The 15,224-nt window shown below is 39.9% G+C and overlaps 1 protein-coding gene across 2 annotated transcripts in view; it reads right to left on the bottom strand.

Annotated features, from left to right (window-relative positions):
* The window catches only part of COL6A5 (collagen type VI alpha 5 chain), a 149,733-nt gene that overhangs the window by 53,428 nt on the left and 81,081 nt on the right, over window positions 1-15,224 (bottom strand). For both annotated transcript variants that reach the window (XM_032143610.2, XM_032143609.2), the window contains exons 21-29: window positions 12,515-12,550; window positions 11,964-12,026; window positions 10,389-10,451; window positions 9,271-9,333; window positions 7,173-7,235; window positions 4,907-4,957; window positions 4,750-4,785; window positions 3,327-3,389; window positions 2,207-2,269 (exon numbers count right to left, since the gene is read on the bottom strand). In XM_032143610.2, coding sequence (XP_031999501.1) covers window positions 2,207-2,269; window positions 3,327-3,389; window positions 4,750-4,785; window positions 4,907-4,957; window positions 7,173-7,235; window positions 9,271-9,333; window positions 10,389-10,451; window positions 11,964-12,026; window positions 12,515-12,550 — 501 coding nt within the window. The remainder of the gene's footprint in view (window positions 1-2,206; window positions 2,270-3,326; window positions 3,390-4,749; window positions 4,786-4,906; window positions 4,958-7,172; window positions 7,236-9,270; window positions 9,334-10,388; window positions 10,452-11,963; window positions 12,027-12,514; window positions 12,551-15,224) is intronic.

The raw sequence follows: 15,224 nt of genomic DNA on the forward strand, positions 1-15,224 counted from the left end.
ACAGCTGGTAGAGAATAGTTAAAATATTCCCAAACCCAGTGGATTAATTGCCATATATTTTCCCTACTCACATCAAGGGTGTAAATTTTTTGTTTCAGTGTTAGATCAGGTAAGCTAATGTCTACCAAAGTTAACAAAATTATTTTTCTTCAGTGATAAGAAGAAACAAAGGTATTTCTTAAAGATATTTTTACTAAAGATGTAATACTTAGAGGAAGGTATTTCTCATAAGAATGCTTAAAATTATAAACAGCAGACTTTTCAAAGGGCAGTGCCAAGGAGAGTAATTTATTGAGAATTCAGAGGAACAGTTATATTACACATCAAGAGTATAAAACACAGGAAATAAGAAACAGCCTCTACATATGAGAAAGATCCAAAGACAATTACACAGCAAAATAAACATTACACAAAAAAAGAGTTACAGAAGTGTAACTAAATCATTACAATAAGCTCATAAATGCCAAGAGATTACGGATCAAAGCAAAACAAATAATTTGGTGAGTTGAATCAGGGAAGACTTCCTGAAAGAACTCAGTCCTTCTTTCTCGGCAGCTTCAGCTTTTCTCTTTGCTGCTTCTTACTTCCATTAATTAGGATCAGGCTTCTCCTTGGCTATGATTCTTAATATATTTGCATATATAGGTTCCCTTGGGCAACTAATGGATGCCTGTATGCTCACTTCAAAAAAATGTGATTTCATGCTTACACTTGTACAATTTCATTGACTCCGTCAGAGGTTCAACCAGGGATGTCGGCATAAGAACCTCTGTTCTAAATGACAATGGGGTCACTTCTCCGTCGGTCCATCCATCCAATAAACAGTTAAAGGTCTGCTGAATGTCTATGTGGCCTATTTTGGATTGCTGGAGTTAACCAGAACTGTTGTGGCATCCCTAATTGTACCCATTGGGACATATTAACCTTCTAACTCAAATCAGGAAATTATGCATCCACGAAAACATGTAGTGTCATTCTTCCTTTTACAAGTTATGGCAGATAACAGAAAAGAATACGTGACAATTTAAACAGAGAGATAAACAGTTTCTGGCTAATACACAGAGTAGACAGTCCACATTTTACAGAGAATCAGAACCATGGAGAGGATGTCCTGAAAGAGCGAGCCCTTGAATAACTTTGAACAAGTTCTTAAGCAGAGGCTGAGGATCAAGAGCTTGAGATAAAGAAGCCAAATTCCAGGCCAGACTAGGTGGGCCAAGCACAAGACCAGGAAGATGTGGGTGTCCCCAGATGAGAGCCCCAGAATCTGAGGAGATAAATCCAGAGCAGACCAGATTGGCCCAGAGACTACATTCTCACTCACATAACTAGGAATATTCACACCTTCCTTAATGCCAAAAAAGTAAATATTGTATCAGAGTATCCTTACCGTTAGCCGATTGTCATTCTAATATGGATTCAGTTTTCCACAAAACCATACATGTTTTTTGCTTTCATAATAAAGTCCCAAGTTCAAGAACCTCTTCAAGTAATCAGAAAATACAATGCACAAAACAAGATAAGCAGCTTATCCACTCCTTACACGATGTTGCCTGGGCCTCCGCCACAAAACACAGGTGCTCGCAATATTTAATTCTCACCTGACTGTGCTTGTCAGGAGAGACAGACGTGTAACTAAATCATTAGAACAACCTGGGAGGCACTAAAATAGAGAAATGGCTATTTCGTCAGTAGGAGATATGCCTGACTCTGCCTGAGAACGCTTCCAGAGGTGCCACTTTTCTTGTAATGCAATCACAGGGGAAGTTGCGCCTGTATTTCCAAATCTCTCTAAAGTCTAAATTTTGAGGATAGGAAGGCAACAATAGTGGTTTTGGTAAACTCCATCAACCCGGAGTTAACACTGGCGTTAACCAATATTAAATATTTGCATTGTACATTATATACTTTATTTACTATTAATTATTTTGCAATGCAATATTACTATTTGTAAACCTTACAGTTTACAAAGAGTAGTCACATTTGATTATCTGATCCTCACAGATACCTTTTGAGGTAGTTAGGATAGAATATGTCATCCCCTCATTTTAGAAATAAACTGAAAGACCCAGTGACTGGGTCATATAGCTAGTAAAAAGCAGAATCTGGACTTAAATCCATTGCATTTGACTTTAAATTCTGTGCCCTTTCCATGGAACATACTGGAAACTAATATATCCTACTTAGTCCTTATGGATACACTTACTGTCTGTCCAGGAGGGCCTGGGAGTCCTCGAGATCCCTCTTCACCTTTCAAGCCTACAGTGAGCTGCAGATAGGAATATATTAATACACTAGTTTCAACATTGTCTATCTATGGGGACTACTTCAGTTTCGATAAGACTTTCTAATTTTAAACAAACTTTTAAAAAGATAGCAGCTATTAATTGAAGTCAGGTAAACTGCTTACTTCTGATATAAACAATATATTCTTAATGACAGGTAAACATCCATTTCCCTCCTAGCCTCTTTAATGGTGACATACTTTGTTCTGGCACTGGCTGTGCATTTCAATCTTAATTAGCCATAAATTGGGATTGGCGCTAATAGGAAAAGCAAATATATGAGGGCACACAGAGATCTAATGAGAAACTCCCATCTGTAAAAGATCAAATAAGAAAAATGATTCCCTATACACATAAGAGGCATAAGTGGGCTATGTCATTCCCATACCCCGAAGTGATGGATACGGATACTAATGAAATTTATCCAGCCAGATGGAAAGTATCCATTGAGTTGCATCTTTTTTCACACTGATGGTGACCACTGATATGGCACTCAAACTTTAAAATGAAAGGATGCTTGTCTCAGCATTTTGCTTCTAAGCAAGTAAGCATAATATTCAACGCTGCACTTTGCTAATTAGAAGATCTCAATAGCCTTCCTCAAAATAGCCCATATGACCTTGTGATGGACAGTGGAATTGTCAGAAACCCTCAGGGACACAGTGAGAAGGACATCTTCCGACTGTCACCTTCATTTCTACTCATGGGGTTAATATGCCAGGATTTAATATGTGCCTTAGAAAAGACTGGAAGGCACTGACATTTCTTGGAATAGCAAGTTATCAATTTGTAAATCTTTAAAATAGTACTGATTCATTGAACCATAAACTTTTAGAGCTGAATGTGACCTTAGATGTCACTAAGTTCAATTCTTATGTTACAGAAATAGAGACCCTGAAAAGATGTGTTGAAGGTCACAGCTAGCAAGTGGCATTTCAGATGCCCTTGGGTTGAATCAATAATCCACATTTATTATTATAACATAAAAGCCAAAGTCTGCCAAAGAAATATTTATCATTTCTGGAATTATAGGCTACTTACTGCTAGTCCCCTAAATCCTTTGGGTCCAGGTCCCCCAGGAATTCCAGGATCACCAATCTCACCCTGAAGATTCAGATATAAAAAGTCAAGATGTTAAAGTATTTGCTATGAAAGAATTAAAAAAAAAAACTCTCTGGACTCAAACTTGATTGATATTATGACAATTATACATTAATGAAGGCCAGTACAACATTAAATGTCATCTTTTCCTGTCATTTGGAACTAAGTCGTTGGTACACTTATTCTTCAAACTATTTTTAATTTTTTAATAATATAAATATTTACATATACATATCACTTCAGTGGTCATCCAGTTACTAAAAATATCCAAAGAAAATGCTTGAAAACCCAGAAAAACATTTGGAGTATTGACTATATGAAATAAATAATGAATTACTTTATAAATTCATAAAACATTTATGAAAAAGTTGAAGGTGAAAATAATCTATTCTGATTTTTTAAAATTTTGACAGTTATTTATCAATATGCTTATTTCACATTTATCTGTAAGTTGAATTATGCTAATTTTCTCCCTTTATCAGTAAATTGGAAAATTGATCCTCTACAATGAGGACTTTCTTTCTAATGGTTATTTATATTGTCCCTTTTGCACCCTTTTGTACTTAAGAATCTCTTTTGATAATTCATTCCTTAAAAATAGTTTTAAGAGGATTCACAGTTGACAGTTTTCCTAGACTTTATTTGATTATTAGATATTCTATTTTTTAAACCCATATTTTGTATTTTAATATAAGCATCACTTACATAGAAGACATTGTTCTGGACTTTTTTTTCTAAGGGAGATCTTTCTACAGAATTCCAATGTATAAAACAGACATAACTTGAGCTACTTGGGTTGAGATGAAAGCTATGTCTGTTCCTACAGCATGAAGATGGATTTCAATCTGGCAGGCAATGAGGAATTCTTGAAGATGTATGAGTAGGAAAGTGACATAATTTGGCTATGCTTTGGAAAAAAAGTCAAGTGACAGTAGCGTTTGGAATTAACTGAATCAGGGGGAAGATGGAAGTAGGAACCCAATTAGAAGGATATTGTAATCGTTCAGGTGAGAGAAAATAAAGGGCACAATAATGAAGAACAAATAGCAATAACCCAAGCCAAGAGTATTGAATGAAATCACCAAGGCAGAAAATCAAGAAGAGAACAGAAGACTGAACTTGAGAGGATACCTGGAGGTAGGCTTTCAAGGCAGAGGCATCAGGCAATGATGGACAGAACAATCTTTTCCAATGTAAAGATTCATAGAGGTTAAATATGATTCTTTCCTCAGGAAGCCCAAGGAAAACAACTGTCTTGGGTTTCTCCTTATTGCCCCCATTTCATTCAGACCTACAGGTTTATCTCAGTTCTCAAGTAGAAGGTTAAGATCATGGTAATTTCAAAAGGTCATGCATACAATACCTTCTGCCCCACATCTCCAGGGAATCCTCTTGGGCCCTATAATTTTCAGCACAGAACATAAATACATCAACATATCACTTCTGCAGTATGATCATTTCTTCTTGTATTATTTAGTTTGATTCATCAATAAATAAAAATAATTGCTTTCCATATTTACCTTTACTCCTTTTCGTCCCATCTGACCGTAGCCTGGAATGCCAGAATCTCCCTGTGTAAACACACCAGTTTATTTCAATTTCTCAAAAATGGAAATTAATTTTAATCTATACTGGGGAGATTACAGTGCCAGAAGAGAAGCACTGGGGACTTCCATGCAGAAGGTGCCTAACTGGTGACCTCGAACCCTAGGAACATTGTGTTGCTGTGTTTTCCTCACTCCCTGGTATGTTCCCTGTACTTCTTTGACCAGCTCCATTCTGTAAACATTGCAGGAAGCAGAGGGGTGGTCATTCAGGACTTGTGGAGTCAGTGGCAGTTTCTTGCCTAGAAAATTAGGAGCTGGTCCAAACAATACAGGTGAGAAACTCTCTGAAGAAGGATTACAAATAGTCAATAGACATACAGAAAAAAATGTTTGTCCTCACTGGTAACAAAAAAATGCAAATTTGACCCTGCAATGAGATACTATTTTTGTCAATGGTAAAGATGGAAAAAAATGACAATACCTGTTGTTGTGGATGCCCTAAAACACTCTCCTGAATAACACGTGGATCCACATACTGTTTGAATTTTCCTAAGGGCACTTCATAATGGAGTTCAAAGCCTTTATGAAACATGTACATATTCTTTGATCCAGCTATGCTACTTTAGAAATCTCTATGTAGAAATTCATTACGGTTTTGTCCAAAATTTTAGTTAGGACAACACAGCATGAATGTTCATTGCTGTGTTGTTTATCACAGTGAAAAACTAAAAGCAAGCTAAATAACCAATAACAAGATATTGGTCAAATAAATGAATGTATATGCATTTAGTAGAATATTTTGAAGCTACTAAAAATTATGTTGAGGAAAAATGTAATGACATGAAAATATGCTCACGATACATTGTTTAGAATAATTTTTTAAAAATTTCCAGGATGATAATGATAAATATCTCAAAATGGTGGATTACAAGTAATAGTTTTCTTCCCTCTTTCCTATCTTTTATTCTGGGTAAATTTTCTTTCCTTCTCTCTCTTCCCCTCTCCTTTCTTTCCTCTCTTCCTTCCTTCCTTCTTTCTTCCTTTCCTTTTAGATTCATGTTTTCAAATTAGATCACATAAAAAGATACTTTTTAAGACTTGCTGGACCATTCTACAAGCATTTAATTTTATGGATAGAAAATGCAATGAAGGAAGATTGAAAGTCTTTATAGAGGCAATGGATTGTGGGTGTAGCCATAAGTTAGAAACTTGCTGTGCCCTAATCATTTGTTCTCCTGTAAGCCTCTGGCTCCTTATGTCTATTTACCATTTTTTTCTTTTTTTTTTTTGCAATTTTCAAATATACGATATATTAACTGTAGTCACCATGATATACAATAGATCTCTTGAAATTAATCCTTCTTTCTAATTGAAATTTTGTATACTTTGACCAATATCTCCCTTGTTACCACCTCTGGTAACTACCATTTTAATTCTCTGTTTCTATGATTTTGACTTTTTTTTACATTTCACCTATAAGTGAGATCTTCTTCTATTTAACTTTCCATGCCTGGTTTATTTCACTTCACATAATGTTCTCTGGATCCATCCACGTTGTCACAAATGACCATATTTTCTTCTTTTTAAAGGCTGAATAGTATTCCATTACATATACATACCACATTTTCTTTATCCATTCATCCATTGATGGATACTTAGGTTGATTCCGTATTTTCTTGGCTATTGTGACTAATGTTTGTGCTTGGTAAATTTTCTATGATATCTATGTATAATGTTTGTAATAAACACTAATTTTTTTAAAATGAAATAATTGTTCCTATACTGGCTGCTCCATGAGCTGAGATCTTGTTATAGCCAAAGCCGTTAGGACACAGTGCAGGCCTAAAAATGCGATGCCCCATTTCTTAGCCTTATTCCTCTATCTCTCATTGTCACCCTAGACTTTTGCAAGAAGAGAAGAGAAATGGGCAGTGTTGTTTTTCAACAGATACGCATCTATGTGGCCATGCTGGTTGTTAAGGTATTGAAATGCCCTGTTCTAACTCATCCATTATCCTCTCTGCCTACCCCTCTTCTCCTGCTTGCTGTTTTCCTTCACGTTGACAGACTATCTATGGAATGAGAGCTTTAGGGGTTGGGAGAAATGTTCTCACATTTTCCTAGATGCTGAAATACCTTTCATGCCCCCCATACTTGGGCTGATGGTGTCAACCCCTTCTCTTTACTTTGGAACTGAATACTCAGATCTGGGGAGGGTAGGGACTTCAAAACTTCATACCTGTCTTCCTCGCTGCCCAGTTTGCCCCACTGGCCCTAGATCTCCAGGAAGTCCAGGCTCTCCCTAGTAAGTGGGACAAGAAGAGCTTCAGATCAGTAAAATCAAACCTGGTTCCTACCACGGAAAGTTCTGTCCACTCGATGAGGAGACTCAAGGTTCTCAGTGAGGGGTCAGTGCTCACTAAGGGGATGAGAGTAGGGCACAAATTATGGTTTTTTCATAGCTAGCAGAAGATGTCTAGCACAGCCCAGAGTTGGACTGGTGTGCTGCTTTTCCAGTATTATAAAAGGACTGAAGGAGAAGGCAAAAAGTAGAAAATTGACTCCAGGGAAAGTTGACTCATTTGCTGATGCATTTGCCTATCCAACAATTATTTATTGAACTGCAAAATAAACACATTGGGGTGGTCCTGCCTTCACCTGGCTGGAAAAAGAAATTATTAGACAGGCAATTATAATATTGTGAGATAAGGTTCAGGGTGCTATGGAAGTAAACAGAAGGGGAGTCTAAGTCAGATTTGGTGAGCCTGAGGAGGCTGCCGAAAGGAAAGGAGCAGGGAAGCTGAGGACTGAAGGATGAGTTGTATGTCAGGGGACTGGGAAAGAAAGGGGTGAGAGTGATCCAGGAAGAGGGAAGGCATTAGTGAGAGGCCTGAGGCAGGCACGCAGGCGGGAGGTAAGCAGTGAAACCTTAGAATGAAATGGGGCAAATAGCAAAGGGCCTTATAAATGATCCCCTACCTTATTAACAAATAATTGCATATGTTTAAGGTGTACAACATGATTTGATATACATATATGTTGTAAAATGATTGCCACAGTTAAGTTAGGTAATGTATCTATTACCACTTTTCCTTTTTTATTTTTGCTTTAAGTTGAGAGCATTTAAGATCTACTCTCTCAGCAAAATTTCGAGTAAACAATACTGTATTGTTAACCATAGTCACTATGCTATACATTAGCTCCCCAGAACTTATTTATCTTGTAACTACCTTAAAGTTTGAATATTTCCTGGAGGCCATGAGAAAGCCAAGACCCATGATACAATTTGCTGGGCTCAGTGTAAAAGGAAAACTCAGGCCCCTTGCTTAAAAAATGAGATTCAGGACCATGACAGCAGAGCATTAAACTCATCACGGTGTTCTTCTCAGCAAGGCCACCTGTGTGGCTGCACAGGTCACAGGACCCTAGAGAGGGGGCCATTGAAAGGTTTTAAACAGGGGAGTCAGATTCTGATGAGGTTAATCGTTTGCTCTCTGACGATCCCCAACAGAGCCATCTCAGAGATAGTTGTGGTTCGAGAACCGCATGCACCAACGGATTTGAGTTCTGACGCCACCCATCCTCCACTCAACTCAGCAACCACGTGCATTCTTGGATTCAGGAAATCAGGGGGTGAAAGAGATCTTTTAGAGTTGTTTCTGATGGGTGAGATCACTCTGTCCTAGGGAAACGGGGCAGCTTCATGGAGAGGTCAGCAGTTAGAAACTCTTTGCTCAATGGAAGGAAGAGAACATATTAGCGGAATGCTGGTGACTTGCTGATGGTGCTTGGATTCAATCACATGAGGAATTAACGTGAAAATCAGGAAGAAAATGGAGGTACTTTTGTATTTGAAATCCATAAGAAATAACATTTACTTTTTTCAAGAAGGAGTTCATGTCCTCTGCAGGGACACGGATGAAGCTGGAAACCATCATTCTCAGCAAACTAACACAGGAACAGAAAACCAAACACTGCATGTTCTCACTCATAAGTGGGAGTTCAACAATGAGAACACATAGACACAGGGAGGGGAACATCACACACTAGGGTCTGTCAGGGGGTGGGGGCCAAGGAGAGGGAGGGCATTAGGACAAATACCTAATGCATGCGGGGCTTAAAACCTAGATGACGGGTTGATGGGGGCAGCAAACCACCATGGAACATGTATACCTATGTAACAAATCTGCATGTTTTGCACATGTATCCCAGAACTTAAAGGATAATTTAAAAAAAGAAAATATCACATTGTACCTCATAAATATATGCAATTATTAATTATCCATTAAATATAAAATATGTTTTTAAAAGAATTAAAAAACAGAAATAATATTTACTTTTTTCCCCAAAAGTCCAGGTCTTCCAGTGCTCCCTTTAGCTCCCATTAGCCCAGGAGAACCCTGAAAAAAAAATTAGAGACCAAAAAAGTTGGCACCATAGTAATTCTTAGAAAGCCCATTAGAAACATTTCACTTTCCTTCATGTTATTCCCAACAACTCCTTGATGCAGCCTTAACAAGAGAAACAGCCACCCAGGAGGAGAGAGACAGATGGCAGAGCTGAACCAGATGACTCAGGTTCCAGTCCCAGTTAGAGGACCACATGTTTTAATCTGCAGGGACATCACTAGTCCATATGGGGCTTAGTGAGAAAAAGAAAAGGCACCCTTGAGTCAACACATACTATTTCCAAATGTGGGAAAACTGTCATAATGCACTGATTTTTTTAGAACAAGACACTTTGCTGCCATCTTTGTGCACCGTACCATATGCACATACATAACGGCATGCAGGATATGTTTCAGCTTCCCAATAAAAAAATGGGCAGAAGTGTCTTTCACACACATATTATCAGAAAGATAACTGACCACACATGCTAGGAATATAGAAATATGGGTATCCCTTGCCTTGTGAACTCTCACTATCTGAGCAGAACTGAATAGATTTAGAACATTTTTCCTACAAATCCTTCACAATCCAAACTATTATTTCTCAGGAAACAAACAGATTCAGATGGTGAATTCAAGAGGTGAACGTAGGAATCAAGTAGGTTTGAGTAGCAAGGGATCTTTGTACAGTCAATTTTAAATATCTATAGTCAATGGAGACATATGTGCATGGCATGTATAAATTTTAAAAGTTAGAAAAATCATAATAATGTATCAGTTTTTGGAGGAAATGTTATGATTGGGCAATATTTGTATTCTTCCAAATGCTTTCTTTAGGCCGATGAAATGGATTTGTGCTTTCACTGTAAAACCCCAGTGAAGGAGAAAGAGGAGTGCTTTAGCTATGTATGAGGAATCTGAGCTGCACTAAAATTTTGCCCCAGATAATCCAAAAATGAAATAATGTAGATGTAAATAATACAAAAAAATTATATGTGAAGATTTTTTTGCACTAAGAGGAAAATAATTGTTAAGAGTCATTGAGCCTAATGTCTCTGAGTCACTCACCTGAGGTCCTTTGTGCCCCTGGCTTCCTTTTTCTCCTTTTCTGCCAAGATTTCCCTGTGTCCCCTTTAGTGGTAACAAAGGAAATACAATGCAATTATGTCAATGAAAGCTTACTTCTCAGTGTTTCTTTTGAAACACCCTGCAGAAAAGCAATGATCCAACCCTTCCCGCAGCCTTTTAACCCTGAGATTAAGCATGTATTAAGAGTAATTGAGGACAGGCCTAGTGGACTCAGTGGTCCAGATCTTTTTAAGGAATTTCCGGCCTGGATATAAGACCTTCATCCCTCTCCTACAGAGGACATAAAAATAGGGCAAAGCAGGAAATGAAACCTATAAGAAAAGGAATTAAGACACAAACAACAGTCAGATGAATTCCTTTCAATGGACGGGTTACCTGAGCCAAAGCCCTTATTAATGTGTAAAATAGAGAGTAAAGTTGTTTCAAATTAGCACAAAAGGGCATCTTAACAGCAGACCCCTATCAGAAGAATCAAAGTCTATTTTTCTGCCATATTTGCCATCAAACACATGGTTCTCATGTGGTTATCTCATATAGAAGCAAAAACTAGAGGTGGCAGTAACGTTTCTTCCTATTGAAGTACCAGCTGTGAAATGGCCCTGGGCTGCCCAGGAGCCACCAGGTGAGCTTTGATTCACTGTCTCAGTGTCAAAGGGACCCTTGGGTGTCTGAGATATCTGAAGTAACTGTCATTGCCACCCCCACATCACCCCAAAGCCTGGGAATGGATCTAAGCTGGTCCCTTCCCTACCCAATCTAGAGAAACTGCTAGCTCGTAGTATGGTACAGGGACCCCAGAACCACTCAAGAGAATCCCAAATTCCAGTTTGGTCCTAATATCTGAATTTTCTAGAAAAAAATGAATTCCCAGGAAGACCTTAGAATAGGCACAGCTACACAGGCCCTTCCATACAAGTCCAGGCTTAAGTTAGGCTTCATGTAAAGTGGGCTTCATAAGATGACTAAACAACCATGTATTACAAAGCTACTCTCCACAATGACCACAGCTTCCCCTTCCGGCATGGAGGGAAGCAAGACAATGATGCTCTGACTTCCGATGCTCATATTACTAATGATATGACCATGAAAGATGCAAATGGCTCACAGAACGCCCTATCAGTCATAGTCCAGAAATACCGATACCCCTGTAGAGTTAGCTTTAGGCAAGTCGAGTAGCAATTTCCAACTTTCAACTAATTTTCCTTTGTGGGAGCCTGTGTATACAGGACCCCAGCTATGGAAAACCAATTTGTTGATCCTGGTGTTAATTACTAATGTAATACGAAGGTATTAATCATTCACTATTACTAATATGAAGACACAATACCAGGTGAGCACAAGAGCACATCTTTCCTCTACAAAGGCTTATTAGTGACCTGCAAATAATGAAGCAAGTTTGATGGAACAAAATCACCCCCCATCCCATGATGGGGAATGCAAAATAGGGCAGGGGACAGATTCTCAGTTATTTATTTTTATACAGAAATACCTGACTTCTTCCCATCAGAATAACTTTACAGCATTTATCAATATTTACAAAATATTCCAACACACCTGTGGACCTTGTAATCCTTCAGCTCCCAATGTGCCTGTAGGTCCAGGATTTCCTGGTTCTCCCTGATGAACAAGAGTTTCCAGTGTCAAGCTTTTCTACATGTTGTTTCCATATAGATTTTCTCTTTATAGTATTTACATCAGAAATAGGTACTATTTTGTCTGACTCGTGGCTCACCCTCTACTTTGCCTAGGATTTTACTGTTCTAGACTGTCTAAGGAATGAATATAAACTTGTTTCTTATTCCAATAAGCGATTTCTGTCTCTTGAAGTTGATTCCCAAAGCACATGAAGAGCAGTCAAATGTACAATATTTGGAATTGCACAGGTTCTGCCTGTCTGCAAGGTATCTATCAGGGAGGCTTTTCCTTAGGTCTGTTCTGTTCCCGGGAGCTGCAGTGATCATTGGGTCAGTGGGGATCACGTCCAGTACTGGGCACTTCCTATACTCTTGTCAAATGCTCACTGATTTGATTCCCAGCACCACCTACATGGGAGAAACCTCCTTGGTCCCATCAACCACAGAGAACAGGAAGTCAAGGTTACTTACTGAAACACCTCGGAGTCCCCTTTGACCTTCTCTTCCCTGGGACAGAAAAGGCAAAATGTTAGTATGTGGATGTCTGAATGGAGGGGTTCCTTGGGGCAAATCAGCCTCTTTCATTCTCTGATTGACACAAGTAATGAGCAGCTCACAGAAACAGTTTCCCTGAGGCGTTTTCCATAGACAAGCTTTCACACTGGGCATTTAATTACAGACTAACATTTGGGGGATTGATTGCAAACTAATCTAAAAGTCATTACAGACCTAGCTCCAGTCTGACAGCTTCTAACAATTATCCAGGAGGCTGTTTAGAGAATCAAATCATCCTGAAGACCCTGTCTTCTGTATTTCCCTCTCCAGCAAATCCCAAAAAGCACTGTCTGCTAATCAGAGCCTTCCCATGGGAGAAGAGCTGTGGCACATCCATTTCTTTCTGTCCTGGGCCCCTGATTGTATCTTGGGAGAAGGTAAAAAATTTCTAGATATACTGTCTCATATGGGCCCACTGGGGCTTGTCCCTATAGAATTCTACAAGAAATAAATGGCTGACGGGGTCTGCTCAACTATGGTGATCCAAATGTCCAAATGGCTACCACTAGGTTCAACAGAGGACAAAAAAGCTTGGCTGATCCCTGAAGCCCAAATCTCGGTCTGTGCCTATCCAGAAGCGAGTTCACATTGCCAGCTCAGGCCCTCTACCTAGTGGTTGTCACACAGTCTCCTTTCCAGAGGGTAGCCAAATGGGAACAGGATTCAGGCCCCAGATCCTAACTTCCTTATCCCTAAACAGCAAGAATAAGATTTGCACCCTCTTATCACCCCCTCAAACCCTTTCTTTGCCTCTTTGAGAGAGCTGTGGAACATCTCAACCACCAATTCACTTAGTGTTGTGATAAACAACTATGATTACTTTAGGTAAAAAAGCAAGTATTTTTTTTAATTCTATTTCTTCATTCATTTATTCAGAAAGGTAGCCATGGAAATTATTTCAGAACTGCTGTTTTCTTTCAACTGCCCACCTTCTGAAGGTCCTTAGAATAAACTATCAAATCAAGTATCAGCTCCACCAGGTTGGCTATTGCTTACAGTTTCCACTGAGGGTCTGCCCCTTGATTCAAGGTACTTTTTGCTTTTAAGACGCAAATACTCTTTAAAAGAAGTTACCCATTGAAACTTTTCAGCTGTTTGTACCCAGAATCAATCTCCAAAGCTCTTCACATAAAAAAGCAGAGAAGAAACAGTAAACAAAGATTGAGGCCTCGGTTCCTATAACATCACAATTCTGTCTTCATTAAAAAGCAAGGATAAAATAATGTGTATTCTGTGTAACAGACTATATGCACAATGGTTAGAGATATGTCCTTGAAAGTCAGGCAGACTTGAGCTCAGTTTTGTTCTTTAAAGCCTGTGTGGCACAGGGCAATTGCCCAATAAACCTCACCCAGTGTGGTTAGCAGCCCAGACTCTGGAGGGAGACAGGCTGAGTTCAAATCCCAGCTGTGCCACTTACTAGTTCTTGTGACCTTGGGCAAGCTGCCCAAGGTTTCTTGATTTTTTCCATCTGTAAAAAATGGATGTAATAATAGTATCTATCGGGGGTGGAGCCAAGATGGCCGAATAGGAACAGCTCCGGTCTCCAGCTCCCAGCCCCAGCGACACAGAAGACGGGTGATTTCTGCATTTCTGCTTGAGGTACCGGTTTCATCTCACTAGGGAGTGCCTAACAGTGGGTGCAGGACAGTCGGTGAAGCGCACTGTGCGCCAGCCGAAGCAGGGCGAGGCATTGCCTCACTCAGGAAGCGCAAGGGGTCAGGGAGTTCCCTTTCCTAGTCAAAGAAAGGGGAAACAGACGGCACCTGGAATATCGGGTCAGTCCCACCCCAATACTGCGCTTTTCCAATGGGCCTGGAAAACGGCACACTAGGAGATTGTGTCCCGCACCTGGCTCGGAGGGTCCTGTGCCCACGGAGTCTCGCTGATTGCTAGCACAGCAGTCTGAGATCAAGCTGCAAGGCGGCAGGGAGGCTGGGGGAGGGGCGCCCGCCATTGCCCAGGCTTGCTTAGGTAAACAAAGCATCCAGGAAGCTCGAACTGGGTGGAGCCCACCACAGCTCAAGGAGGCCTGCTTGCCTCTGTAGGCTCCACCTCTGGGGGCAGGGCACAGACAAACAAAAACTCAGCAAGAACCTCCACAGACTTAAAGGTCCCTGTCTGACTGACAGCTTTGAAGAGAGTAGTAGTTCTCCCAGCACGCAGCTGGAGATCTGAGAACGGACAGACTGCCTCCTAAAGTGGGTCCCTCACCCCTGAGCAGCCTAACTGGGAGGCACCCCCCCAGTAGGGACAGACTGACACATCATTCAACCGGGTACTCCTCTGAGACAAAACTTTCAGACGAACTATCAGACAGCTGAATTTGTGGTCTCACGAAAATCCGCTGTTCTGCAGCCACCACTGCTGACACCCAGCGAAACGGGGTCTGGAGTGGACCCCTAGTAAACTCCAACAGACCTGCAGCTGAGGGTCCTGTCTGGTGGAAGGAAAACTAACAAACAGAAAGGACATCCACACCAAAAACTCATCTGTACATCACCATCATCAAAGACCAAAAGTAGATAAAACCGCAAAGATGGGGAAAAAACAGAGCAGAAAAACTGGAAATTCTAAAAAACAGAGCACCTCTCCTCCTCCAAAGGAACGCAGTTCCTCACCAGCA

The sequence above is a fragment of the Hylobates moloch genome, unplaced genomic scaffold (assembly GCF_009828535.3).
Source record: "Hylobates moloch isolate HMO894 unplaced genomic scaffold, HMol_V3 SCAFFOLD_22, whole genome shotgun sequence".
NCBI lineage: Eukaryota > Metazoa > Chordata > Mammalia > Primates > Hylobatidae > Hylobates > Hylobates moloch.